We start from the raw sequence: 27192 nt of genomic DNA on the forward strand, positions 1-27192 counted from the left end.
AATGTTCAAGACACTGAACATCAGGGAACAAAGGATGGAAATCCTAGAAAGATGGGAAACAAAGGAGGTGAGCCCTGTAATTTTCCCCAAATTACTGCCTAGAGAAAGATCCCAGGCCCTGATACTGCAGGGAGGAAACGGAGGCAAAGCCCAGTGATCTCTCCAAGTTGTGGAGATGCAGCTGGGAAACCAGGTTTGCAGGGCAGAGTATCAAAGAGATTCAGAGGTGCAGACAGAGGGAGAAAGAGCTTTGGAGATCTACAGAGAGCCTCCCTCAAGTTTCCAGCTGAGATTCAATTAGTGTAAGCACAGAAGAAAACTACCCAGAGCCAGAGTGAGAACTGCCCAAAGCATCAGAGTGAGTAACACCTGGAGCATGCACAATGCTGGGAATAGTTTGCTATTCTCAACAGCCCAAATGGAAAACCTCTTTAATCATGGGGCATCAGGCAGAGGACCCAGAAGGGTTCTGCCTCAGTAGATGGAGCAACTTAGGCCTAGAATAAACCTTGGTCTGATCCTGACTAATAAAGCTTAAAAGCAAGACCTGAAAGGATCAATTGTTTCCAAGTAACAACCTTGTGGCAGAACAAAGCTCAGGAATATTTTCAGTAATGCAAAAATATCCAGCACCCAAAATGGTATAATCGATAATACTCAGTATTCAATCAAAAATTACTAGGCATACCATGATGCAGGATAACGTAACCAATAATAAGAAGAAAAACAACCATCAATCAAAACTGACCCACAAATGACACAGATGATAGAATTAGTAGATGGAAAAATTAAAATAGTTATTACTATTGTGTTCCATTTGTTCAAGATGCTAGAGCAACACACTGAGACATGAAAGAGATTTTTTTAAAAACCTAAATCAAACTTCTAGAGATGAAAAAACTACAGTGTTGTACCCAATACATTGGATGTGATTAGTGGCAGATTTGACTTTGCAGAAGAAAGGATTAGTAAACTTCAAGTCATAGCATTAGAAACTATTCAAAATTAAACACAGAGAGAAAAATAACAGAACAAAATAAACAGGGTATTAATTAGCAGCAGGACAACTTCAATCCATGTAATATGAATCTCTGAAGAGGAGGAGAGGTGGGTGAAGCAGGAAAAGTATTTGGAGAAACACACGTGGAAATTTTTCAAGATTTGATGAAAATGATATACCCACAGACTCCAAAGTCACAATGATCCCTAACAAAAGAAGCATGAAGAAAACCACACCAAAGATAAAATGATGCAGCCTTCTTGCCAGAAACAATACAAGCCAGAAGAAAGGGGAATAAAGACAAGTACTGAAAGAAAAATATCAACAACCTAGAATTCTATATCCAGTGAAAATATCCTTGAAAAATGAAGGTAAAACAAAGACTTTTTTCATTATTTATAAGAGCTGTAAAAATTCATCACCAGTAGACCTGCACTATTACCAGAAAAACACAACGAAGTCCTTCAGAAGGAAGGAAAATACTATCAAATGAAAAACAAATCTACACAAAGGAATAGATAACACCAGCAATGTTTATTACATGGATAATATTTTTTTATTAATTAAATTTCTTTAAATATAATCGAATGTTTAAAGAAAGAATAGTAATATATTGTGAGATGTATAACATACAAAGAAGTAAAATGTGTGGGAACAACAGGCCAAAGTTTAAGAAAAGAGAAGTGGATGTACACCGTTTTAAGTTTTTTATACTATATGTGAAATGGTGTAGTATTACTTGATGGTAAACAGTGATAAGTTAAAGATGCATACTATAAACCCTAGAGTAGTTATTAAAAGAGAATCCATTTATTAATATAAGCCAATGCAGGAGATAAAATAAATCATGAAAATTCTCAATTAATCCAAAAAGCAGCAAGAAAGAAAAAAGAATTGGTGGGACAGATAGGAAACACAATAACAAGATCCTAAAGTTAAACCCAAACATATTAATAACCATATTAAAAATTTTTAATTGTCTAAACACCCCAATTGAAAGGCAGAGATGGTCAGACTGGATAAAGAAAGAAGGCTCCAACTACATGCTGCCTAACACAGACACGCTGTCACACATACACACACTTTAAGTGTAAAGACACAAACACATTAAAAGTAAAAAAAAGAAAGAACATACTATGTTAACCCTAATCAAATAGACAGTTTGAAATTTCCTCAAAATATTTTAGCAAATTGAACCCTGTAATATATCAAAAAAAGATAATGCATTATCATGTACATAACATCCCAGGAATGCAAAGTTGGATTCATATAAAAAAATTGATGAAATTCCAATATATTAATAGATTTTCAAAGAAAAACTACATAATCATCTCAATAGATGCATAAAAAGTATCCATTCATGATAAAAACCCTCAGCAAACTAGGAATAGAGGAGAACTTCCTGAACTTAATAAAGGACAGCTATGAAAAACCTACAGCTATCATAGCCATTACGATCAGGAACAAGGCTAGGATGTCCACTCTATCCACTCCTATCCAACATTGCACTGGAAGATCCAGTTAGCGCATTAAGGCAAGAAGAAATAAATGGCATCCAGATTGAAGGGGAAAGTAAAATGCCTTTATTTGCAGACAACGTGATCATTTATGTACAATATGCTATGAAATATACAAAAGACCTAGAAGGATTAGTAAATTGTAGGATACGTATGAATATGCAAAATTGAATGTTTGCATATACTAGCAAAGAACAATTAAAAACTTAATTTTTTAAATACCACTTACAATAGCATCAAAAGATATGAATAATTAAGAATAATCTGACAAAAATGCATCAGACCTCTCCAATGAAAATTACAAAGTATTGCTTAAATAGACTTTAAAAGATCTAAATAAATGAAGACATATATATTCTGTTCATGGCTCAGAAGACTTGACATTGTTCAAGTGCCAGTTGTCTCCAAGTTGATTTATATCCAATTCAATCCCAATAAAATCTCAACAGGGTTTTTCATAAAACTGACAAGCTGATTCTAAACTTCATATAGAATTAGTCAAAATAAACTTGATTTCAAAAAGAACAAAGTTGAGGGAGCTACACTGCCTTATTTCAACCTTTATTATAAAGCCACAGGAATAAAGACAGTGCAGTATTGGCATAAAGATAAATAGGCCACTGGAACAGAATAGAGATCCCATAAATAAACTACACAAACACATCCAATTGATTTCTTACAAAGGCACAAAGGAAATTCAGTGGTGAAAGGATAGTCTTTCCAAGAAATTGGATACCTTTATGCAAAAAAAAAGAACGTCTGAGGCAGGATTTCCAGTATGGCAGAGTAGGGGTATCCATTAATCCATTGCTCCATAAAAACAACCAAAAGATGGAAAAAGTTTTTCAAAATCAAAGGCTTGCAACATTCAGAACATTTATTAAACAACAACAATACCAGCTTACTCTCAGTAGAATAGCAGGGTTTGCGGCTTTATAACTTACTCTCATTCTATCCTCTTCCCAGCTCTCCTATAACCTTGAAAGCCAGCAGCCTTGCAAACAGAGCAGCTGCGAAGACCAGCAGCCTTGCAAGAGCACACCAGGTTTGGAGCTCCTCAAAAAGTCCCATTCTCAGAGCACTGCCACACTTTAACCTGACTGGCAGCTTCCCGGAAAAGTCACACTCACAGATTGGTGTTGTTATTGATCTGCTCAGAGTTCCACAGGAAAAGCCCTATCCTCAGTACGTCCAGTAAAAAAAGGAAAGGTCAATCAGTGGCAATTGTTTAAAATTCCAGCTTCCTGAAAATTAATACCAGTTGAGACAAACAAGAGTCCAGCCAAAAGGAAGACATGGGGAACTAAATGTCCACACTTTGAAAAGCTCTAATGTATTCCTGGGGAATCTAGAAGAGTGCCCATGTGTGCAGGGCTGTGTACACGCCCAGACAAGACCAAAGAAGGACCAATCCCTCAAATCTGGATGACTCAAGGTCAGGCACAAGCATGAAGAAAAGGCTAAGACAGAGCTGTGAACAGCCTAACCCCTGAAGGCATGCCTCACACACATAGAGCCCCCTCAGCAAAGGGAAAAGACTTATTGGTCCAAATAATCTCAGGAAATCTCATCAATCATTAGCTTTCCACACAGAGACTTCAGTGGCCATACAGGAAACACAGACTTTATGGAATTAGCCCAAGAAAGTTATTAAACAAATGAACAGCAGCAGCAGCAGCAACAACAACCACCACAAACATTGCATATGGTGGGCAGGGCATCTGATTTCTGGAGTTGCCACATTATACCACCTAAAATGTCCAATTTTCAACAAAACACGCAAAGAAACAGGAAAGTATTCCCCACACACAGGGGAAAAAGAAGCCAACAGAAATTCCCAGAGGGATTCAGATATTAGACTTACTAAACAAAGACTTTAAATCAGCTATTATAAATATGTTCCAAGAACTAAAGAAAACCACGTCTAAAGAATTAAGGGAAACTATAACAGAAATGTCTTACCAAGTGAAAAAATGTCAATAAAAAGAAATTATCAAAGAGAACCAAGGAGAAATTATGCGTAGAAAAGTCCAATAACTGAAATGAAAGATTCACTTCAGGGGCTCAACATCAGATTTGAAGTGGCAGAAGAAAGAATTGGTAAACTTGAAGATAAGTCATCTGATTCCTGGAAGATGATCCAGTCTGAAAAAGAATCAAGAAAACCAAACAGAGCCTCAGAGGCCTGTAGGGCGTCATCAATACCACCAATATATGCATAACAGAAGTCCCAGAAGGAAAGGAGAGAAAGCGTCAGCAAAAATATTTGAAGAAATAATGGCCAAAATTTCCCAAATTTGATGAAAACCATTAATCTATATGTCCAAGAATCTCAAAGAATTCCAAGTAGTACAAGCTAAAAGAGATATACTCTGAGATGCATCATAGCCAAACTGTTAAAAGACAGAGAGTCTTGAAAGCAGTAAGAGAAAATCCCCTCCTCACATACAAGGGAGCTTCAGTCAGATCACAGCTTGATCCTCAGAAACTACATAGGCCAGAAAGCAGCGGGTGACGTATTCAAAGTGCTGAAAGAAAAAGACCGCCAACCAAGAATTCTCTATCTGGCAAAACTATCCTTCAAAAATGAAGGAGAAATGAAGACATTCCCAGATAAACAAAAACTGAGAGAGTTCACTGTGAATAGACTCATCCATCAAGAAACGGTAAAGAGAGTCCCTAAGGCTGAAATGAAATTACACTAGACAGTAACAAATCCACAGGAAGAAATAAATAATATCAGTAAGAGTAACTACACAGGTGAATACACAAGTCAGTATGAATGTCTTTGGGCTTATAACTTCCTCTATTTCCTATATGATTTTAAAGAATAACTGCATAAAACAATGACTTATAAATCAATCAAAAGAGAGCAGACTTAAACGTAAAATCTAACAGTATAAAACATCTAGAAAGAAATATAGGAAAATATTTTTGTGACCCAAGGTCAGACAAAGATTTTTTAGATATAATACCAAAAGCACAACTCATAAAAGAAATAAAAAAGATAAACTGGACTTCATCAAAATTAAGAACTTCTACTTTTTGAAAGACATCTTTAAGCAAATGAAAAGACAAACCACAGACTGGGAGAAAATACTTACAAATCACATATATGATAAAGGTCTTGTATTCAGAACACAATAAAGAATTCTCAAAACTCAATAATAAGAAGCCAGATAACCCAATGCAAAATTGGAAAGAGGTTTGGAAATTTCACCATAGAAGATATATGGATGGCAAAAAGCATACAAAAAGATGTTCATTATAATTAGCAAAATCAAATTAAAACAACAATCAGATACTATTACTTTTAGGATTAAAACTTCAAAGGTTGACAGTATCAAGTGTTTGTGAGGATGTGGAGGAGCTAGAACGCTCATGCACCTCTGGTGAGGGTATAAAGTGGTACAACTACACTGAAAGACACTGTGGCACTTTCTTAAAATGTTTCACGTAAGCCTAAGCCTAACATATGACCAAGGTATTTACCTAAGAGAAATGAAAGTATGTGTCCATTCAAAGTACACTAATGTTCACAGCACCTTTATTTTTAATAGTCAAAAACTGGAAATAGCTGAAATGGGCATCAACATGTGAATGGATAAATAAGTTGTGATATATCTATACAAAAGATTACTACGAAGTAATAAAACAATAACTATTAATATATGCAACAATATGAATGGGTCTCAAAATAATTATGCTGAGCGAAAGAAGCCAGACCAAAGAAACAAAAAAAAGAAGAGTGCATACCTTATAATCCCATTTATTTAAAACTCTAGAGAATCCAAATTAATTTACAGTGATAGAAAGCAGATCAATGGTTTCCTGGCTGTGAGGGAGCGGGGAGGGATGGGAAAGAGGAATTAGAAAAGATCAAAAGGAGGCTTTAGAGAATGATGGATATATATTCATTATCTTGATTGTGATGATGGTTTCGGGGTAGATATCTACGCCAACACATCAAATTGTATACTTTAAACGTGTTGTTTATTGTATGTCAATTATAACCTATATAGATAAATCTGTTTAAAAACATAGACTTGAAATAAAAGTAGCTAAGAACTTAGCATAGTACCTGCCCAGTGAGAGCTGCTAAGTATTTAGCTACTAGGAGGAGCAACAGCAATCACAGTGATGAAAAGAGCAAACCTTAAGTAAGGTCTCAGACACACTCTTCTATTTCTCTGGCGTTTGCTCCACCACTCCACCAAAATCGTTCTGATCAAGGTCACCTATCACTTTTAAGTTCCCTAAATCAAAAAAACAACGTCATCTTATTTAACACCTGCATTTGACACGTATTATTTGCTCATCGTTGAAACACTTTCTTCCCTTGGCACTTGTCTAGCTCTCCTCCATTTCAGGCCAGTCCTTCACCGGCTCTCTGATGAGTGGAAGCCTGACCACCAATCCCTGGAGGACTATGGGATTCGGTCCTTAAAGTTCTTATCTTTTCTAACCACACCCATTCCCCAGGTGACCCCATCCAGTCTCCTGGGTCTAATGCCAGCTTCTTGTTGAGGTCTCCAAGCCAGACCTCTCCCCAGGCTTCAGCCTGCTTAGTCAACATCACTATTTAGACATCTAATGAACAGCTAAACTTAACATGTCCAGTCTAAACAGTTGAGCTTCCCCATCCCATCAATGGCAACTCCAGCTTGCATTTGCTCAGGCCAAAACCCTCAGAGTCATCCTTGATTCTTCTCTCTCTCTCACACCCACATCCAATCTATCTGCAATCCCTGTTGGCTCTATCCTAAAATATATCCAAATTCTGACTATTGCTCACTTCTCCTTGCTGCTCTAGAACAAGCTACCACCACAGTTTGCCTGGATTATTGCAATAGCCTTCTACATGGCCTCTCTGTTTCTACCTTTGCCTCCCTATGATCTGTTCACAATATGAGAACCAGAATGAGCCTGTTAATATGTAAGTTAGATCACATCTCTAGTGTTGAACATAGAACCCTGCAGTCTGCCCATCTCACTCAGAGTACAAGCCAAGATCCTTAGAAATGTCTACAAGGTTCTACACAATCAACCCTCCACCATCCCCCTACTATGCAAATGATCACATCCTTCACCTTTCACTCTGGTCTAACCAGACTGGTATTTTAGTTCCTGGAACATACCAGTACTCTTGGCCTCAGGGCCTTGGCACATGCCACCTAGAACATTTCCTCACCCCCAACCTGATATCTGTATAGCTGCCTCCTCCTCCTTCAGGTTTGACTCAAAAGTCAACTCAGTGAGGCCTTTTCTGGCCACACTATCAAAAAATTTAACCTTCTGTCCATCCAAATCCCAAAAGTTTATCCCTTCCTTTCCTGCTTTTTTTCTCTCTGTCTGCTTACCACCATACGACCTAATATATATTTATTTATCTAATGTATTGTCTCTCTCGCCTACTTAAATGTTAACCCCATGCAGGCAGATATTTCTGTCTTGATTATTCACTGCTGTATCCCCAGAACTTAGTGCTTGCCACACAGTAGGGGCTCCATGCATTTGCAGTAAGGGAGGTACAGAGGAAGAGAAAATGAATAAACAGAGAGAACAAAGAACTGTCTCTTGATGGTTTTCAGCTGTGTATTCATCAAGCCTGCCCTCAACATCTGTTTCGAATGAAAGCCAGGACTTCCCGTATCACACTCTTCCATCAGCAACAAATCGGGAAGAGGCCCGACTAGACACCAGAGACCCGGATGTTCGCTCTTGCTCTGAAACTAGCTACATGACCTGGGCTCTTAATCTCACTGAGCCTCAGTTTCCCAATCTGTAAATGAGAGAATGAGAAGTGAAGGTGCTGAAAGGAACATCCAACAGTACCGTTCTGTGACCAGGAGGCTCTGTGTCCTGGGATTCAACAGACAAAGGTAAGAAAAACGCCTCTGTTAGGGAAGGTACTTCATGTATTCTAAATAGATTTTCTTAGCAGACAAGAACCCAAGGAAATGCTTAACTCACCGGCCTCCAGAGAAGAAATCAGCAGAGCTATGAAACAAACAAGCCTGGGTAACACTTTCATATTCTCCTGGAAAAACAGGAATGGAAGAAAAACAGAAAAATGTTACTATTCCAGAAAATCTCTAAAACTACATACACTGACTGCCCACCTGCCCCACCCTCCCCCCAAGTCATACTGATGGGTTAGTCTCCCCACGTCATTAACGTGCTCACGCGTCATGAGAAGAGGGCACAAGGGGATGGAGATTTTCAATGGAAATGGGGACAAACTCAAACTCAAGATTAATAAAACTTCCATCATTTGCCCCAATATTCATCTCTAGTCTTGAATCCCATTTAAATTTCCCCAAAACCTAATCTATGCTATATCCAAAATAGACTATTCTCTAAACCCTAAACCATGTCGCCTCTACTTAATGGGGGTTTGTTCCCACCTGGAATGCACCCCACTACCAGGACCCACTTGCAAAAGTCTCCCCACACTTTCAGATCCAGCTTAAAGCTACACCTGCACTTTATAAGGTAAAACACTAAACCATTTGTACGAAATGATACAGCTACATAGAAATACACCCAAAAAAGACTATAAGAAATGATAACAAACTAAAATTAGGTTAGTTTTTGTGGTTGGGTGGTTTTCCCCTTCTCCGTGGCTTTCTATCTAAAATTTCTACAATAAGGATGTATTAAGCTTATCACAAAGAAAAATACGAAAACAACACCTCCACAGCCCCTCTGAGTGGTTTAAAGGCCCAACCGACAGGGCATCAGCTACGACAGGGATCGGTCAGTGATCCGGCTGCATAGTAACTGAGGTCCTAGTCACATACGGTTTTCATTAATAGCACTTTGTCCATACACATGGCAGGGGACATCATCAAATTAAGCACTTGATTGATTGATGCTGGAAGGAAATCATGCCCATTGCCTTATCTATAAAACAACGTCACTGACATAGGATCAATTGAATGTGAACAAGGAAAACAACCTCAGTTTTGGCTGCTTTTCTAAACTTCTCAAGCCCAAGTGAAGTTAATGTTCATTGCAGCCTCTTCTCCTTTTGGAATGTCCCTGTTAGCTGCTCCTGAGTGGGGACCCTACAATTACGTGCAACAATTTCCAGCCCCGCACCTCCAGTGAACTTCTGCACTAATCTATTCACAGGCCCATGAGCACCTCAAACTCAATAGGCCCCAAACCCAACTCATTCTCTCCCACCAAACTTGCTCCCCTCCTCAGTGACAGGCCGAGCACTGCACACCCGCTCAACGAGAGACGTGGGCTCAAGGATCCTGACGCCACCCCAGCGGATCTCCCACCCAGCCCTAACCAGTCCACCTCCTTAGATCACCAAGTGGCCCTGTCACTCAAGGCCACTGCCGAAGCCTCTTTAGCTCAAGCAATCACCATCTCCTGCGTGGATTAATTACGGCCACCAACGGCTCCTTTTTGGTCTCTCTGCCTATGGATTTATTGCTTCCACTCTATCCAGAGAACCTATGAACTCACAGTTACCGAATGATCGTTTCAAAACACCTCATTGGCTCCCCAGTGCCCTGAAAAAGCCCAAACTCCTTAGCAAACACATGCGGGTCCTTGTGCTGAGGCCCCGCCTCACCTCTCCAGACTCAATCCCCACCTCCCTCCCCAGCCCAGTCCCCAGTCAGCCGTCACCCTGCCCTGTTCTCCAGCCTCAGGGCCTCTGTCTTCACCATGCCCTCCTCCCTTCACCTGGCCACCTCCCACATCCATCAGCTCTCAGCCGTGTCTCCCTCCTCCCACCCTGCGCAGGGAGCCCCCAGCCCCCTTGCCTGGCTCAGCCTTCCTCCTCTGGGCCCCCCAGCAATCTGTGTGTATGCCGATCACAGGCCTTAGCAGACTTTACTGCAGTTTCAGCAGGACAGGAAGCCTCCTGAGGGCAGGCACCAGGACCTTCTTATCACTGTACCCACAGCATCCATCACTGTGCGGGGAACTTGGAGGCACTTAACAAATTCTCGTGGAACAAATGAAAAAATGAACAAAAGAAGTGGCTAGCCCCTCTACCTGACCTCAGGGGCAACATCCAGGGTAGACCATGTAATTTCATACTTTGAGAACTTCTGTCCATTAATTTTTATAGGCGATGAAATTTGCCTATACTCTTATCTGAAGCTATAACTACAAACATAACATATTTCAAGTAAGGGGCCAGCACGGTGGCACAGCGGTTAAGTTCACACATTCTGCTTTGGTGACCTGGCGTTCACAGTTTCAGATCTCAGATGTGGACCTATTCACTGCTTCTCAAGCCATGCTGTGGCAGGCATCCCACATATAAAGTAGAGGAAGATGGGCACGGATGTTAGCTCAGGGTCGGCCTTCCTCAGCAAAAAGAGGAGGAGTAGCTCAGAGCTAATCTTCTTCTTCAAAAAGAAATATTTCAACTAAGACATCACTAATTCAGACTGTAATGACATGCAATCATTTGAATATTAGCTGAAAAATGTTCGCTTCAAGAAGTGGTATTAAGGGGCTGGCCCGGTGGCACAGCAGTTAAGTGCACACGTTCCGCTTCAGCGGCCCGGGGTTCGCTGGTTTGGATCCCAGGTGTGGACATGGCACCGCTTGGCAAGCCATGCTGTAGCAGGCGTCCCACATATAAAGTAGAGGAAGATGGGCACAGATGTTAGCTCAGGGCCAGTCTTCCTCAGCAAAAAGAGGAGCATTGGCAGCAGTTAGCTCAGGGCTAATCTTCCTCAAAAAAAAAAGAAAAAAGAAATGGTATTAAAATGTATAAAAAACACCACAATGTGATTTTTAAATAAATGCAGGGGAAAAAAGACTTTCTAATCATGAGAGACACCCCCGTCCATAATCTCGTCAGCTTACCCCCGGCATGAGGACAATGATTGCTAAGCCTGGTTCAAACCTTGAAACCTCCCTCAGAGCAGTAAGACCGCATTCCTTAAATATCCTGTAATGCTGACATTTTATTCACCTAACTTGGCCTCCCAAATTACCCTAGATTAATAGATTATCATATTTGCCTTTAACCTATATTCAAATTATTAAAACCAGCTTGAAGGCTGTGGAGTCTTACGGCCTGGCTTATTACCTCTTCCTGTAACTGTGAAAGTGCTTTAAGTCTCTATGTTAAAGAGGAGGAAAGTAAAGAGTTAAAATGTTTCCCAATTACCACTTTCAGGACAATCGGTGACTCACGTTAATTTATCAACAGCAAAATAAAGGCACCATGAAACCAACTGAACAAGTGAACGCTGCCAGCTGTTAGTTCATGAGTTACAAGATCTGGCTTATTTGATTACTAGGCAGGGGAGAAAGAAGATGCCAGACTGAATTTTGTACAGAGTACACCTCGAGACATAATTCCAAATTAATCATGGGGAAACAACATTTAATCATTCCAAGTCCAGGGCTGGTGGCCTGCCACCAAAGGGCAGTGTGACCTTGGACATGACTCCTCCTTGGGCCTCAGTTTCCTCATCTGTACAGGTGGGCGATGACTCAGGTGATCTCAGACCCCTCCTGCTCTGATAGTCTATAAAACACAGGCGCCGAGCCCCACGGGTCCAGGTTTGACTTCGCCTGCCCCAGGACTGCTCTGGGAAAAAGCCTCAGAGGGGGAGTGGCCCCTTCTCCTCAGCAGGCGGCTTTCTCAGAACCCCAGGGCAAGGGGGTCAGCCTCAGGCCATGAGATGGGGGTCGAGGGTCACATGACCTAAGGGAGAGAGGATAGTGCAAAGGAAGGAGGTAAAGATGCACCCAAGACTAAAACTAAACATGCTCCTGACGAAATCAGCACAAACTTCATTATGCCCGAAACAACACAGAAATTCTGAGGGTGAAGCCAAACCTGACTAGCCTTCATAGTGCCAGTAGCGGAAAGGCTGGCCAAGCCAGGAAGTCCCTCAGCAACATGTGTGTTCTACTGCACGCCAGGCAGAGTGCTAGTGCCAGAGACAAAAGTAATAAAATACAACAAGAACCTGCTCCTCAAGATGGCCACAATTGAGGCATTAGCCTCACGTGATCACAAGATACAGCCCACAACCCCATCAAGGACTCAGCCTTGGTGCCTCAGTTCCCCATTTGACAAATGGGGATGACAGTGACAGTATTTGTTGTTGACGGCTGGGGTGAGGATTGAACGAGTTGTCACATGTGAAGGGCTTAGAACATTGCCGGGCTAATGGTCATACTCAAATGTTAGCTATTATAAATCACCCCATGCTCGGATGACAAATATAAGTTTTGATAAAAGGTTTTCAGATATCCATTCATTTATTTATTCATTCACTGCCAAATTCAACAACTGTATATGGGATATCTACTACCTGTCTGCATTCACACTTGGCTCTGGAAACAAACATAGGAATAATGACCCAGGGTCTGGCTCAAAGAGCTCATCAGCCAGCAGGGGAAGTGGGCATGTCCACAGTTATACAGTGATGGGGAGTGTCGATGGGTAGAGAAATGCCCAGGGCACAAGGCAAAACAGGGCCCTAATTCAGCCTGGAGGCAGGCTCCTGGATGAGGTGTACCTGAGGCTCACGGGGTGGAAGGGGCGGGAGGAGGGGATCAGCATGTTCGGAGCATAAACCAAAGGTAGGGTACCAAGAGGCACAGGTGGGGAGGGTGAAAGTGCCCAGAACACAAACAGTCTTGCAAGGAGTGGGGACTACAATTTGCAGGTGGCAAAAACACCACTTAAAGGTTTTAAGCCACGGGGTGGCATATGATCAGATGTTCACTTTTTATAGAAATTTTGGCACCTGTATGGAATATAAACTGGAGACAAGAGGGGAGGCAGGGAGAACAGGCTGTCGCGGATGGGATGTCCAGATGAGAGAGGATGCGGGCTGAGCCAGGCAGCAGTGGGGGACAGACAGAAGGGGGCATAGCTGAGACCCCCTCAGAGGCAATAAGAGAGGAGTGACTGAGGAAGTCTGGGCTGCCCCAGCGCTGACTCACTAAGGTGGGGACCAGCATAAGGAGGGCGGGTTCCAGCGGCCACAGAGAGCCCAAGGAGATGCCCAGAGGTCGCTCATAGCACCACTGGACCTGGGTCTGCTGGCACTAGGTGAGCAGTGTTGCTTCCAACTGAAATGGAGACTTGGAGGGTGAGGGGAAAGTTAAGTGACATGGACAGCGAGGCTCGGAATGTGCTGGAACCACAGAGAGCTCAGACACTGAACTGGGAGCCATCATCACCCAGGTCACAACCGTAGCTAAAGTGACCCTGAGAGTGGGTGAGCAGGAGCTCTTACTGAGGTCGCAGACCCCTTCAGAAATCTGATAAAACCATAGAGCTGCCCCAAAGAAAAACGTACCGACAAAAATAAAGTACTTTTGTATACAAGGGGAGAGACCCCAAGACCACCTGAAACTGACGTTGGAGGACTTCCGCTGCTGAGGAGAAAAGGTCGCGGGCCCCTGGAGCCAACAAGCCCTGTTACCGTGGAGGAGGCCTTTTCTCGTACAAGTGGTCCTGCTCCTCAGGAGGGAATCACCGTCTTTAAGGGGGCGTGTCTACCTGGGGAGAGAAGAGCACACATGAGCATAAGCTTAAATGAAGAAGCTTAAAGTCACCGACAGCCACACACATCTCAAGAGGTGGCCAAAAAAAAGGCCAAAACAAGCTTACAAAAATGAGTCATAAGTTTAAAGAGCATATGTCCCACGGTCCTTTGAGACAATGGTTTCAGAAAATGAAGTCAGGGGAGCGAGGAATACAAAGAGGTTGATGTCACCAGCTCTTCTCGATGGAATAGTCACAGCTGCCACTTTGCAAGACATGGGGATGCAACAGTGGATCAGATCACCTATGGGGATCTCATGGCTTAATGCGCCTGGAGAACACAGCTCAGAGAAATGCATCACATGCCAGAAAAAAATGAACAGCCCTTTTTTATTTATTTATTATTTTTGGTGAGGAAGATTTGCCCTGAGCTAACATCTGTTGCCAATCTTCCTCTATTTTGTATATGGGACGCCACTACAGCATGGCTTGATGAGTGGTGTGTAGGTCCACACCCAGGATCCGAATCTGTAAACCTCGGCCGCTGAAGTGGAGCATGTGAACCTAACCACTACACCACCAGGCCGGTCCCCGAACAGCTCCTTTTTAAGAAAAGGCACACTCGCTGAGTCCTTGCTCTTTCTTAGACCAAGCATATTAAGATACCTGCCTTCCAAATTACATAATTTGAAATAACTTCAAAAAGCTGAGCTGTGACTGCCCTGCCGTTATGCCTCGTCGACATCTCACCATTCCTTCCCTGGTGTTGCACTTTACTTTTAGTATTTTGAAGTCTAATTCTTTTTTTCAGCTCTGAATCACTCCCTTAGGCCTCTGAAAAGCTTGTAAGGCCCAAGCATAAGGGCTTTCAATGCCCAGTCAATAAAACAGCCTGACTAATTGAATGCCAAGCGTTTTGCTCGGACTAAATGTTCTAAATGCCACCTTATTATTCACTTTAGACTTCAGCACACAGCACGTCATTAAGGTGTCAGAGCACAGCGGCTCAACTCCGTGAATCGTGACACAGCCCGGAATCAGAGGGGACCCGCTGATCTTCCTGTTCCAGCCCCAGCATGGTCCTTCCCCATCTCGGTGAGTGTGGCCAAAACTGACCGCAGCTGAGGGCAATCACTGGAGAACATCGGAGAAAGTAACAGAGCGGGCGGGGCAGGGGAGGAGGCCAGCGAGAGGGTGAACTTAGTTGGCAGGCCCAGGAAGCCTTTTGCAGAGGAGTTGACTCCCCACGTGCCCCTTAACTCCTTCCCCTCCCCTCTTCCTCTTGCCCCAGAAACTTCTTAAAAGAGTTCACTTTTTATTCTTAAAGGCTTTTCTGTTCACTGCCTCGTCCCCATCCCTAGTGCCCAGCCCCCCGCTGCCTCCGACGCCCACTGCTCCTCTGAAGGCACTGCCTGCACCACCAGAGCGCCTAGCTCCTCAGCGCCAAGGGCCGCAGGGTCTTGCTCTTCCTGGTCAGCTCTGCAGCACCGGGCCGCCCATCAGCCCTCCTGGCTGCTCCTGGGACAAGGGCGACAGCACCCACTCTCCTGCCTTCACCTCTGGGCTTGCCACTCCCTGCACAGGCTCCTTGCACACGCACACGGTCAGCACCATAGCCTTCTGCCTCCGTGATGCCTCTGTGGTGCTTCCCGGGACTGTCATTCAATTCGACCCTTCCTAGTCGGCCAGCTCTGAGCGAATCCTGATCAGAAGCCCTTCCCAGGGGCCCCTGCAGACACCTCGTCCTCCACAGGCAGGAGCGCCAAGTCACACAGGGTCTTCCTGGCACAGTGCACCGGCTGCCTCAGACGTCTGGCTCTGGGACCAGGGCTCTGGCAGCAATGGGTGGCTCCCTTGCTTGCTGGCCTTTCTGATCTGGGCCAGGGGAGAGGGCAGCACAGAGTAGACCCTCCCTGCTCCCACAGTCCTGTGAGGCAGGCCCCATCCACACTTCTTGCATGTAGTGAGAGAGAGGGACAGAGGAAGGAAGAGAGGGAGGGAGGATCGGAGGGAGGGAGGGAGGGAGCAAGGAAGGAAAGAAGGAAGGAATCCACCCTCCCACCACCTTTGCCTGTCATTGCCTAGGAACAAAGACCTGGCCAAGAATCAATGACGGCAGAGGATGGAATATGGGTACTGTGAGTGGGTCAGAGAATGGAAATGCAAGGGGAACTAGTACGGGGCTCTGGCGATGACCAGGAATCCTCCTGGGGAAAGCAGGATGCTCCTTGAGGGGTCAGACAGAGAGCTCCCACCCAGAGGTGGGGAGGGCCCTGCGGAGGGGGCCCCAGGAGCAGGATGGAGGTGGAGACCCGTTAATGCCAGAAGAAGAACCCGGCAAATAAGCCTCCTGCCTCAGAGGCTACCCAGCAAAGTCCGCTGAGATTTTAAAATTGACTTACAGTAAAATTCAAAATGTGCTTTTAGAAAATAGCAACAATGAAAAGTCACAGAGTTATTCCACCCGGTTATTTTTCAGATGACTTTTCCACATAAGATAAATCAATTAAGTTAAGGGGAAGGATTAACTCCCCAGATAAATTAACAAGCCCTCACATACTGCGCCCCTTCTACCCGCAGCTGCAGCGACACCTGTATTCCATACGAAGTCCCGGGACTTGCTACCGCCCTCCCCATAGCAGCTCCCACCTGATGTGCAGAGGCAGGCGGTGCACTGAGGAACTGACGCCCAGCCTGGGGCAGTCAGCCGGGGCATGGCGGGTCACCCAGCGGCCTGGTCCGGTCACTGCGGTGCAGTGGTGTGAAAACAGGAAGAACAGCTTTCTATGACATTCATATGAAAAAGCTAGATACTGTGAACTTCTGGAGTAGAATGCCCAGTGCTTTTTAGTGATCACAGGATATCTGGAAACATGGGTATATCACAACACAACTATGTAGCACAAGGGACTTACACACAAAGCTACTTGTTTGTTAAAGAGAAAATGAAAATGCACACTGGAGGCACGAAGCAATTTCCTAGTAGACCCAGAATGAGAGACTTCAAGGTGAATTAAGTTACAGAAGCAGAGATTAAATATAAGAATTTCCAAGGAACATACAGGCCCCAACAGAAGCCCCTCTTCCAGGGAGAACTGACTTCCCCTCCCAGCGCCGTCCTGTCACTCTGCAGGGGATTCCACACTCAGTGCAGACTCAGGGAAAGTGACAGCTAGGGGACACAGGGGCTGTTGTGAGAACCCAGGTGGCTTCGTCAAGGCCCAGGGCCCCGGTGTAGGGGGAAAGGGCATGTGTTCCTACTTTGTGGCCACATCACATCTATTAACGCCTTCTTATTCTTGAGGAATTTCCCACAATCTTGAGGAATTTCCTTCTTGTTCCTGAGGAATTCCCCCACATTGTGAACCTTACCTTCCAGGACGGAAGCCAGGCACCAGACACAACCCAGACATCATGAAGATGCATGTGCCATGTGGGTCCACTTCTGGGGAGAGTGGCAGCACCTGGTACCGGGGGCAGTGTCTGAGCACAGGCTGCACTGTCCCACACAGCATCTGCACAGAGCAGTGCCCCAATGTGGCTAGTTTCCAAATTTGTTTCTATCTAAATTAACCTCCAAGCCTGACTCCCCAGCCTGCCCCCAGCCCCATCCCATATTAAGAAGGGCCCTGAATGTGCACACAGGTAGACATTACCCTCCATACAGCCCTGGCCATTCCAGAGACCAGGGAGGCAAACTAGCAGTGGAGTTCACAGGGGACAACCCAGGAGAGAGGCCTGCCTAGGTCCTGGAATCAGAGTTGAGCCTATTTGGGCAGGGAATTCCGAGGGTCCCGGGTACCTGGGTCATGGCCAAGAGGGAGGGGCTGGTTGGCACAGGTTCCAAACGTGCACAAGCTCTTGGCCCTCCAGACCAAGGCACGTGGAATGTGGCTCGGGCATGTGGCTGGCTGAGAAGCGAGCAGAACCCTTCAAAGTACGGGGCCTGGAGAGACCTCTCCTGCCTGGGTCTAAGAGAAGTTGTACAGCAGCCAAACATCTGCAGGAACCCAAGAAGAGAGAGAAGACAGCACTAGGTGACTCCTCCTTCTTTCAGGAACCTGAAGTAGCAGAGGCCCAGATCCGAAACTTAAAAGGAAATCCTAACGGTACTTTCCACTTCTCCATCTCATACCAACTCGCTCTTCACACTGAGTGCCTCGTAAATACATGCACAGCATCATTTAATACAACTTCTCATCCCAAACATTAATCAATATGTGTCTAAAGGTGTATCTGACATAATGGAGAGAGCTTCAGAGAATTAAGCTCCAACTCATGGACCGTAATTGAGAGCGGTCGGTGGACGAGTCCTTGTAAAAAGCAAGGACTAAAGCGGGTTCTTTAGGTCATCAAATATCACAGCCTCCAAGTTCTATGCAAAACCAGTGGAAACATGTAAAGAATGGGTTATGGTATTAAAACAAAACCCATAATTATCATCTTCACCTGTTACAAGGATTCAAATATTGTTAAGACCAAAAATGTCAGTTGTAAAGACAAGGCATGAAGGAATTTACTTATAATGCCATAGAAGCACATGATTGTGGAAAACATTTTAGAATCTGTACTTACCCAAGTCTTTGTTTCTTTTTTTTTTTGAGGAAGATTAGCCCTGAGCTAACATCCGTGCCCATCTTGCTCTACTTTATATGTGGGACGCCTGCCACAGCATGGCTTGATAAGTGATGCACAGGTCCACACCGGCGAATCCCGGGCTGCCGAAGTGGAGCGTGCAAACTTAAGCTCTGCACCACTGGGCCGGCACCACCAATCTGCTTCTTAAACTAGAATCCACAAATCCCTAAGAAGAAGCTGTAGACAGCCAGGGAACTCAGCGTCTATCTTCCTGGGGTACTGATTTTACTCAAAGATTTTCTGGGGGAGTTATATTAGAGAAAACACGGCTGTATTATGAAACAGAAAGAAAAATCTCCCAGAGATAAAACGTGAGGCATTGAAGACACAGACCCTAAGGTGAGCTCCTTTGGAGCGCCGGGTGGAGCATTTACTTCTCATTTCCCAAAAGGAGTCTTTTGACGGTGAAATCTGCAAGGCGCTGCCCTACGTAAACACCCACAGTCATCTCTCTTCAGGCCTACTGAGGAGAAACAGAAGCACCAGGGCCCCACAAACTCCCACCTATGGGTCCAGACAGACAGAGCAACTACCCTACTAACTCTAACTACTGAGGAGCCCCGAGGATGGTTCCACACTCGAGACAGGGAAGGAAAACGTGGAAGTGACCACAGAGGAGTCTGGGGTCACCACAGTGTGCTCCAAATGTGACATGACTGATTCCGTCCTGCAGAGATGAACAAAGCCCACTGTGCGCTCAGCATGGCTACACCGATCCTCCCCCAGGGAAAGAGCTTTACAGAACTATGGGCAAACAAAACCACCTCCACAGCAGAGGCAATACTCATCATTTCAGAAAGTCCAAGACACACGGACACTTTGGCCACCTTCCTATCAGCGGATGGATCCAACAGCCTAGCTCACAGTAGTTACCTGGCTTACTTACCCATATCCACGAGGCAAGGAAAGCTACTTAATCATCAAAGGGTATCATGCAGAAGGATACGAAGACAAAGTAAAAATAGCCAGGGAGGTTTGAGGTGTTGCTACGAAATGAAAGTTACTCAGCTCTTACAGGGCACAAAGCCACCAGATTGGTGGTTTGACTGGTGGTTTCACATGGGTTTTAAGGGCAAAGGGGAAAATGAGACACAGAGGGACATGACCGCTGTCACAAGAGGACTGCTACAAACAGAATGGGCTGGACTCCAGCCTCTGACCGCTAGGGTGAGTGGACAAGGTCTCCACTTCACCCCCAGGAATGAGTTAGGGCTCCCGGACAGCAGGAACCAGACCCAGAGATGGGAATGGCTCTGGTTTCCCGTCCCTCAACCCCTTTTAAATGCCCAGCCTTGCCCTTCGCAGCCTCTTTCATGCCTCCAGCGCAGCTCCAATCGAGACACTGGCCAAAGGCCGTGATATTGAGTGCAGCCACACTCGACTTGCCAGAAGGGTGACTGCGAGAAAGAGAATGTCCCCGAGTACTGCCTTTCAGTCGGGAGAGAACAGTTCTGTTTCTCAAAGTGGGATCTACAGCTCGAGTCTCAGAGGACTAGACTTTCTCCATAAGAATTTTTAATTGTTTTCACTTCTGTGGGGGTTTTTATTAAGGTAAAATATGCATACAGTGAAGCACACAACAAATCTTAAGTTACAATTCCATTCACTGTGACAACTGTATACACCAGGAATACCCCATCAAGACAGTGACCATTTCCAACCCCCCTAACATTCCCTTGTGTCCCCCAGTAGTCACCCCTCACTGCATCCGGCCACACTGTTCTGCTTTCTATCAGCACCTCTACGATCCTTTAACAATTCACATGCGTGCACTCCGGATGGCTGGCTCATCCCTCTCAGGGCCCTGCTATTTCAGGGTGCACATCAGCATCAGTGCTGTAATCACTTATTACCAAGTGATGTAAGGAACACAGTGGTTGTCAAAGGGGCCAGTACGGCCCCTGAGGGAGCATTTTGAAAAGTGTGGGGAAGGTGACAATTTGGGTGATCACAACGATGCATGCGGTGGTGGAGGCCAGGGGTGCCAGACTTCCGGAACAACACAGGGCAATTCTGCCCAGAAAAACTTGTCCTCATCCCGCATGACTTCCAGGCATCACACAGACGTTCAGGCCAATGGAGAACATCATTTTTCATTTTGGAGCCTAGTGTCTAACTCCATCCTACACTTACATAAAATATATATTTTCAGCACACTTTTCAAACATACTGAATTTTCCAGGAATGCAACTATTGTGAAAAGGGAGGGAGGGCTGGCCTTTGACCAGCATTTAGACCTTGACCAAGAGTCACTCCTCAGTCAGTGGTATCTGGGCCTACACCAGGACTCATCTGTTCCAGGCTGACTGGCAGCTGTCCCATGCTGTCCTACGGGCAGTCTACATAACACATCGGGTGGCCTCATCTGGTTCTAGCTGGCTCTGCCAAAGCATCCACACACTGAAATACATAATTCTGATACAAATTACTTTTATTTATTCTTTACATCTGGCTATTATATTCATTATTTGGAAATTACATTGTAGGTAAGTTTTATTATTTCAAAATTTTAAAAGGGGTGTTTAAAATATTTGCACTAAAAGGGAGTACTGGGTTTTGAACGAGGGGAGACGCACTGATCTAAAGTGACAGCATCTAACTCACAATTGAACTCTTGGGCTGTATTTCCAGGGGTCCATAAGTTCTCCGGCTCGGGAAGCTGGAGGTGCAGAGCCCAGGATGCCTAGACCTCCTGCCCCACTTAGCACCCTGGGTCCAGCTGAAATGCAGCCACCAAACTGCACTTTCAACGGGGGTCATTTCAAGAGACAGCCTAAAACTTGCTCTTTGCACCTCTTAACCGGGGACCCTCAGGACAAAGTCCCTGCTTCTCTCAGGACCAAGAAGCCTTTGCTTCTCCTGAGTACTTCTTTTTCATCTTAAAGACACAGATGATTGTGCCCTGCCCGGTTTCCTCCCACACAGCCTGCAAGAAGGTATGTCGGTGGGGTCAACCTTGGGTACACGTTAGACCCACCTGGGGGCTTTAAAAATACCAGCGCGTGGGCACACCCCGGAGATGCTGGTTCGCTCGCTCGGCGGTCCAGCACTGGCCTTTCTCAGAGCACCTCAGGCAATGCCAAGGTGCAGGCAGGGCTGGGGCCCGGGCTTCCTCTGCATCTGCAGCTCCACTGGCAACTTTACAAATATACAGTCCATCAAGGTTAACATCTGATACATTTCTAGACTCACGTCAGGCTCTACTCTGTCTCCACTCTTGTTTTTCTTTCATCCTTTTTTTAATTTATGGCATCTTATAAATCCTTTCCAGAACAGGTCGTCATTACTCTACGCCGTGCATGAAAAGAGGAGACAGCGCAGAATGCAAAAGTACGCAGCTGACCAGGGGCCTTGAGGAACTCCAGGCCCTTCCAACCCTTGGGGAGACCACTCTGGTGCCAGGGCCCCTGTGCATGCTCCCACATGCCGGGCATGGCCAGGAGGCTGCAGCAGCAGCGTTTCCTGGGGCCAAGCAGGCAACCAGCGGGGAGGAACAAAGCTGCTGACCATGCAGATCCTGTCAGCCCACCTGACAACCTCGAAGGGAGGAAAACACAAACCAAGCATCTGCTGACAGCAGCAGATGGGGCACCTCGAGGGGCTGGGCCATGGCCGGTGAGTCACAGTGCCCCTGACGACTTCTGTCCTACCAACTGGCAAGTTGACAGAGGGTCCAGTATGTAGCACAATAATCATCACCTCTGTACTTCCCTACCCCCTATGCTATGGCAGTTTCATTGCAATTGTTCAGCTTTGCCACTTTGATCACTGAGACACTCTTTCCACAACACCACCACCTGCTTCCAGGTGGACACGCACCTCCCTCTGAGGCATCCCAGTCACACGTTTTCCATCTGCCCTGGGCCGAGTGCTCAGCCGAGCCACGAAGTCTATCTCCGCACCCCTGCTCTTCTTTAGGGAACCAGGGAGCTGCGTCTGTGTCCCGTGTCTTCTTGTCCTCTCCACTGGAGACACTGAGGGGTGTCCCGCCTGTGGGCAGCCAGTGTGCCCACATCCTGTTCAAAGGGGCAAATTTCAAAGACCCCCCAATCCCCTTATGCAGAGAGACCGCAGACATGCTGTGACTTCGCCAAGAGGACTTCCGTGCATTAGAGGGAGGGATTTTCATGTATCTTGTTTGCTGCTCTATCCTCAGTATTTGGAACAGTGCCTGGCATACAGCACACATTCAGTAAAACTTTGTTAAATAAATAAGTGAATCTAATATTAAGCAGTGTTTCACTAACAGTAAAGGAATTACTCAAAAGATGCTACGTTTCCCAAAGCCATAAAGAAAGCCTTGTTGCCACATTATGCCACACGGGGTTCAGTAGAGCCTGTTAGAAAGGAGGGTATGGTTCTGCCCCACCAAGGTCATGTGAGAATTCAGGTCAAATATCCTTTCCAGAACTACACGGAGGTCACCCGAGAGTGGACGGGTACAAGCGACACGCCACATGCAGCAGAATGGCAGCTAGTCAAGTAAGACTGAAAATAAATTAGGGGTTCCACAGCCCTTCTCCCATCAAACTTCATCCCAGAGCCCCCATGTTTTTATCTAGCACAAAACATAGTATATGAACAGAATATTAAATGAAATATTAAATAGGTTATTAAATAAGAAAGTAAAAGGCATCAAGAGAGAAGATGTCCCTGACTGCATGGAAATGGGTGGGGAAAGAGATGGCAAACTTCCTCAGCACCCCTCTCAGCTCTCCTCAGCTCATCAATGGTCACGGAGCTTCAGTTCCTACATTCACCTTCAGAAGCTTGGCACTGAGCCAGGGTGACCCAGCATCACATTCCAGTGATGGATGGATCTCACTCAGCTTGCGTTTTCTCCATGGCATCAGTGGCCCAGAGACGGCCCTAAGCTGTGCAGCTAAAACCACTGGCGTGTGTCCAGCTGATGAGCATCCCCTGACCCCAGGAAACCCCCTGGACCCCCCCGCCGAGGCAGAAATCTGCACACCCTCCTGGCAGCCTTCCTCCCTCCTGGCTGTGCAGAGGGGAAAGCCCCGGTAGGCAGGGGCTGCTGGGAGCCAGAATGTGGTACAATAGAGGCATAGAGTTTGGTGTCTAAGGTGTTGCTCTCCTTGGGGCTGCCAGTCCTTCAACAAGCTAGTCGCCCTGTCTGAGCTTCTGATTCCTCCTGTAAAGGGAGGGTGCTAATAGCATGTTTCTCACAAGACTGTCGGGAGGATAAAAGGGCAGTAAGCATAAAGGGCCTTATAAACTGTAAAGTGCCTTACCTTCTGGCTGTGACTGATGAGTGTCTTCTTGGCGTCTGCTTGTAGCGACACCACCCAGCATCGTCGTTTCCCCGGAGGGGCCGCAAGTTATAGCCTCCCACTGTGCTTAGGGCATTCATCCCTCATCTTGTTAACCAGGCTGACCCTTCTGGGCCTAAACCCCTAACCGGGACACTCCTGAACCAGCTGAATTTGGGCGGATTAAAATGCCTGGAAGCAATTTACACAGACTCACATACACAAACACACACACACACACCCCCAGAACGATCCTCCAGAACCACGGCAGCTTCCCCCAGAAGGGATCTGAACAACGTGTACTCTTGCTTCACACAGGAACAAACAATCCCCCGGCTCCCGGCATTAAGCGCCATCACCTTCTTCCACAACAAACTAGCCATCAATCACGGCGAGCTCAGGAGGCGGCTTTCCGCGCCCCCCCGCAGGGAGCGCTGCCCCCGCGAAGGTGTCCCAGCCACAGGCGGTCCCCAACCCCCGCCCCCGCCGCCTACCTGGGCGACCCCGGGGGCCGGCCTGCCGCGGGCGGTCACATGCTGGCGCTCGGCCCCTGCGCCCGCCGCCGCGCGCTCCGAGCGGGCTCCGGGCCGCGGGCACGAGCGGCGGCCGCCCTGGAGCGGGAAGTGCGGGCGCGGCCCGGGTCGGTTCGGGACTCGCGGGCGGGGCGGGGACGGCGGGCCGGGCCGGAGCGCAGGAGGCAGGAGCTGGCCCAGTGCCGCCTCCCGAGGAGCCGGGGAGGTCGCCCGCCCCTTCCGGACGCTGCGGCTTGGGCATCGCCGGGCCGTCCTGCCACGCGCGGTCCCCCCGAAGGGAGTTGAGACGCTCCTGGACCTCACCACCCGGCTGCCACCAATGCGGGCCCGGGGCCTGAGCTCGGGGAGTGAGCTCGCGGCCGCAAGGCCAACGCTCACACTTTGGTGCCCGGAGCGCGAGCGACGGAGTGCCGGCCAGCCTGCGGACCTGGGGCCGGCCCGGCTCTCTCACCCGGGCTTTGGGAACCTGGAGGAGTCGCCAACTTCTTTGTACCTCCGTTCCCTCTTCTGTGAAAAGGGAACATAACAGCACCCATCTCACCGAGTGGTTGGGGACAGTAAATGAGCTAACTGTGCACCAGCGCCAGGCAGAGAGTCGATACCACACGAGCGTCCCCGGCTAGTTTTATTGTTGTTGGTAAGCGCTGGGATGAAGCAGCAGCGTGCGAGTGGAACAGTCTTGATATCAGACTTTTTGGCCAGAATGACTATCTTTTAAGGTTAAAACCCACGGGCTCAGGTTGCAATTGGGAATTCACACTCAGAGAAATGCAGTGATGGCCAGGGTCACACCTAGACCTCGGTGAGGGGAGGGAAGCACGCAGGGGTTCTGGCAGCCGCTGGCTTGGGTTGCAGGCCCAACAGCCAGGAGCTTGAAGCGGGCTGTTCCCTTTCCACTCCTGCCTCCCGTAAGTGACAATGCCAGCTTGTTCTGAGGACTTAATGGGCCATCCTCTGGGGTGACATTGAGTAAATGATGATTGCTTCCTCTCTAACAGAACACACCAGCCCTTCCGGTATCCCTTCCAGGCTGCGCAGGCTCTTGTTTCCCTAACCCATCCCTTGACATCCCCTTCAGGAACTCAAGAATTGAGGTAACTGGGCCTCAGCCGCCCCAGATCACCCTAGTCTGGAGAAAAGCATAAAGGAACGGGCAGCAATAACTCACCAGTCCTAATACTGCCTTGTGGCTGGCATGATGAGAGTTTCTTGTTTTTTCATTTTATCTCCTTCCGGAGCTTGTATGGTTCCCCTTTCTCTGGGAACAGGCTCAGATCTGGGGCCAGTGACATCGTATTATGAGAACTGATCAGCTGTCACATCTCTTAGAATTCCTTTTTAGCTGGCGGTTCTCGAAACCTTGACTACACGTTAGAATTAAGGGGGAGTGCCTGCACACCGCCGCCTGGATCAGTTATGTCAGAATTTCTGGGGCTAAGGCCCAAATGTCAGTGTTTTTAAAGCTCCCGGGTGCTTCCAGTGTGCAGCCAGGGTTGCAAACAGCTGTCCCGAGCTCCCTCAGTGCTGCCCTCACTCTGAGCCCCCACTTGGAGCTGCTTCAGCCTGTGCATCCAAGCGCAGTGAACGAAAGCTGAAACAGGCGCGCCTGGCTCATCTGCACTCCCACTGCATGACCAGTCCAGAAGCCACGTGTTGGTGGATGTAAATTCATCTTACTGCTTATGTAATGAAGGTTTTTCAACAGTTTACAAGTGGAAAGTAAACTTGATTTGAGCAAATAATGTAGAAATAAAAATTACACTTTCCTTTTATTTTTCTTTACATTCTGACTCCTCCAACCCACCCCTCCACCAGCCGTCCTGCTAGACACACAGCCCCTAGACCCAGGTGGGACTCTCAAACACCCCCCACTGTGGAGATAGGATTGGAAGACTTCCCCTTCTCACCTGTACCCACTCTTCTATCTGGGGCCTTGAGGTCACCTCCTCCCTCACTCAGCCGTGCTGACACTTTCCCTGACTCCTCCCTTTGTTTCCTTTCCCAGGCAACCCGTGTGACCACCTGCCTTGCTCCATGCCCTGGGTTGGAGGCTTCGTGAGGTGGAGACCGTATCACGCTCTGCTCTGGTCTCAGCACATACAAAGGCTCTGCAGGCGAGTGTGTGCTTCACTGTGAGGCACATGCTTCCTGAAGACGGTGGCAGATGTGTTTAACAAAAACTTAGGAGAAACAGAAATAACATCCACAGCCTTGGGACGCCTGCTGGAATGCATCTCCGTCACCACCCTCCCACCTCCAAAACTCTTATCATTTGGGAGACTTGTCTGTCTCCCCCTCACCCCTCACCCATCCTCGCCCCCCCTCGCCCCCCTCCCCGGCCCCAGGACCACCTTCCTTAAGAGAGATGGAATCCCCTGAGGATTCCAGTCTGGCCCCACCTGGCAAGCTGCTCAGATCGTGGGACCCTCTCCTGGAGGGCTATCTAATAGTTCACGTGAAACAAACTCACCTTGACCCGCACAGCATCATCCGATGCTCTGAAAAATAAAACATCTCCCATGGCCTGTGTGGCAAGACATTTTGAAGGATTGTTCATTATAAACAGTTACACTGGGCTTGAAAGCTTTAAAGAAGCCTTTTTGTTCTTCTTTCCTTGAATCCTCAAAGCCAAAGTGTTGGAGAACTTTGAGCATAGAGTTTACATCATAAACCATTGAGTTCAGAAAGATGTATGGTAACGTAAAGGTTTTTTTCCCCACCCAAAGGAGCAGAGTTGATC

At 46.7% G+C, this 27192-nt stretch overlaps 1 protein-coding gene across 16 annotated transcripts in view; it reads right to left on the minus strand.

Moving 5' to 3' along the window:
- The window catches only part of IL1R1 (interleukin 1 receptor type 1), a 76482-nt gene that overhangs the window by 15663 nt on the left and 33627 nt on the right, over nt 1-27192 (minus strand). Inside the window, exons 1-3 of one of the 16 annotated variants that reach the window (XM_070573401.1) lie at nt 24414-24642; nt 13824-14026; nt 8491-8557 (exon numbers count right to left, since the gene is read on the minus strand). In XM_070573401.1, coding sequence (XP_070429502.1) covers nt 8491-8551 — 61 coding nt within the window. In that variant the 5' untranslated portion in view covers nt 8552-8557; nt 13824-14026; nt 24414-24642. The other 15 variants (XM_008538459.2, XM_008538464.2, XM_070573405.1 and 12 more) reach the window with 15 other exon arrangements.

Source organism: Equus przewalskii, chromosome 14, assembly GCF_037783145.1.
Source record: "Equus przewalskii isolate Varuska chromosome 14, EquPr2, whole genome shotgun sequence".
NCBI lineage: Eukaryota > Metazoa > Chordata > Mammalia > Perissodactyla > Equidae > Equus > Equus przewalskii.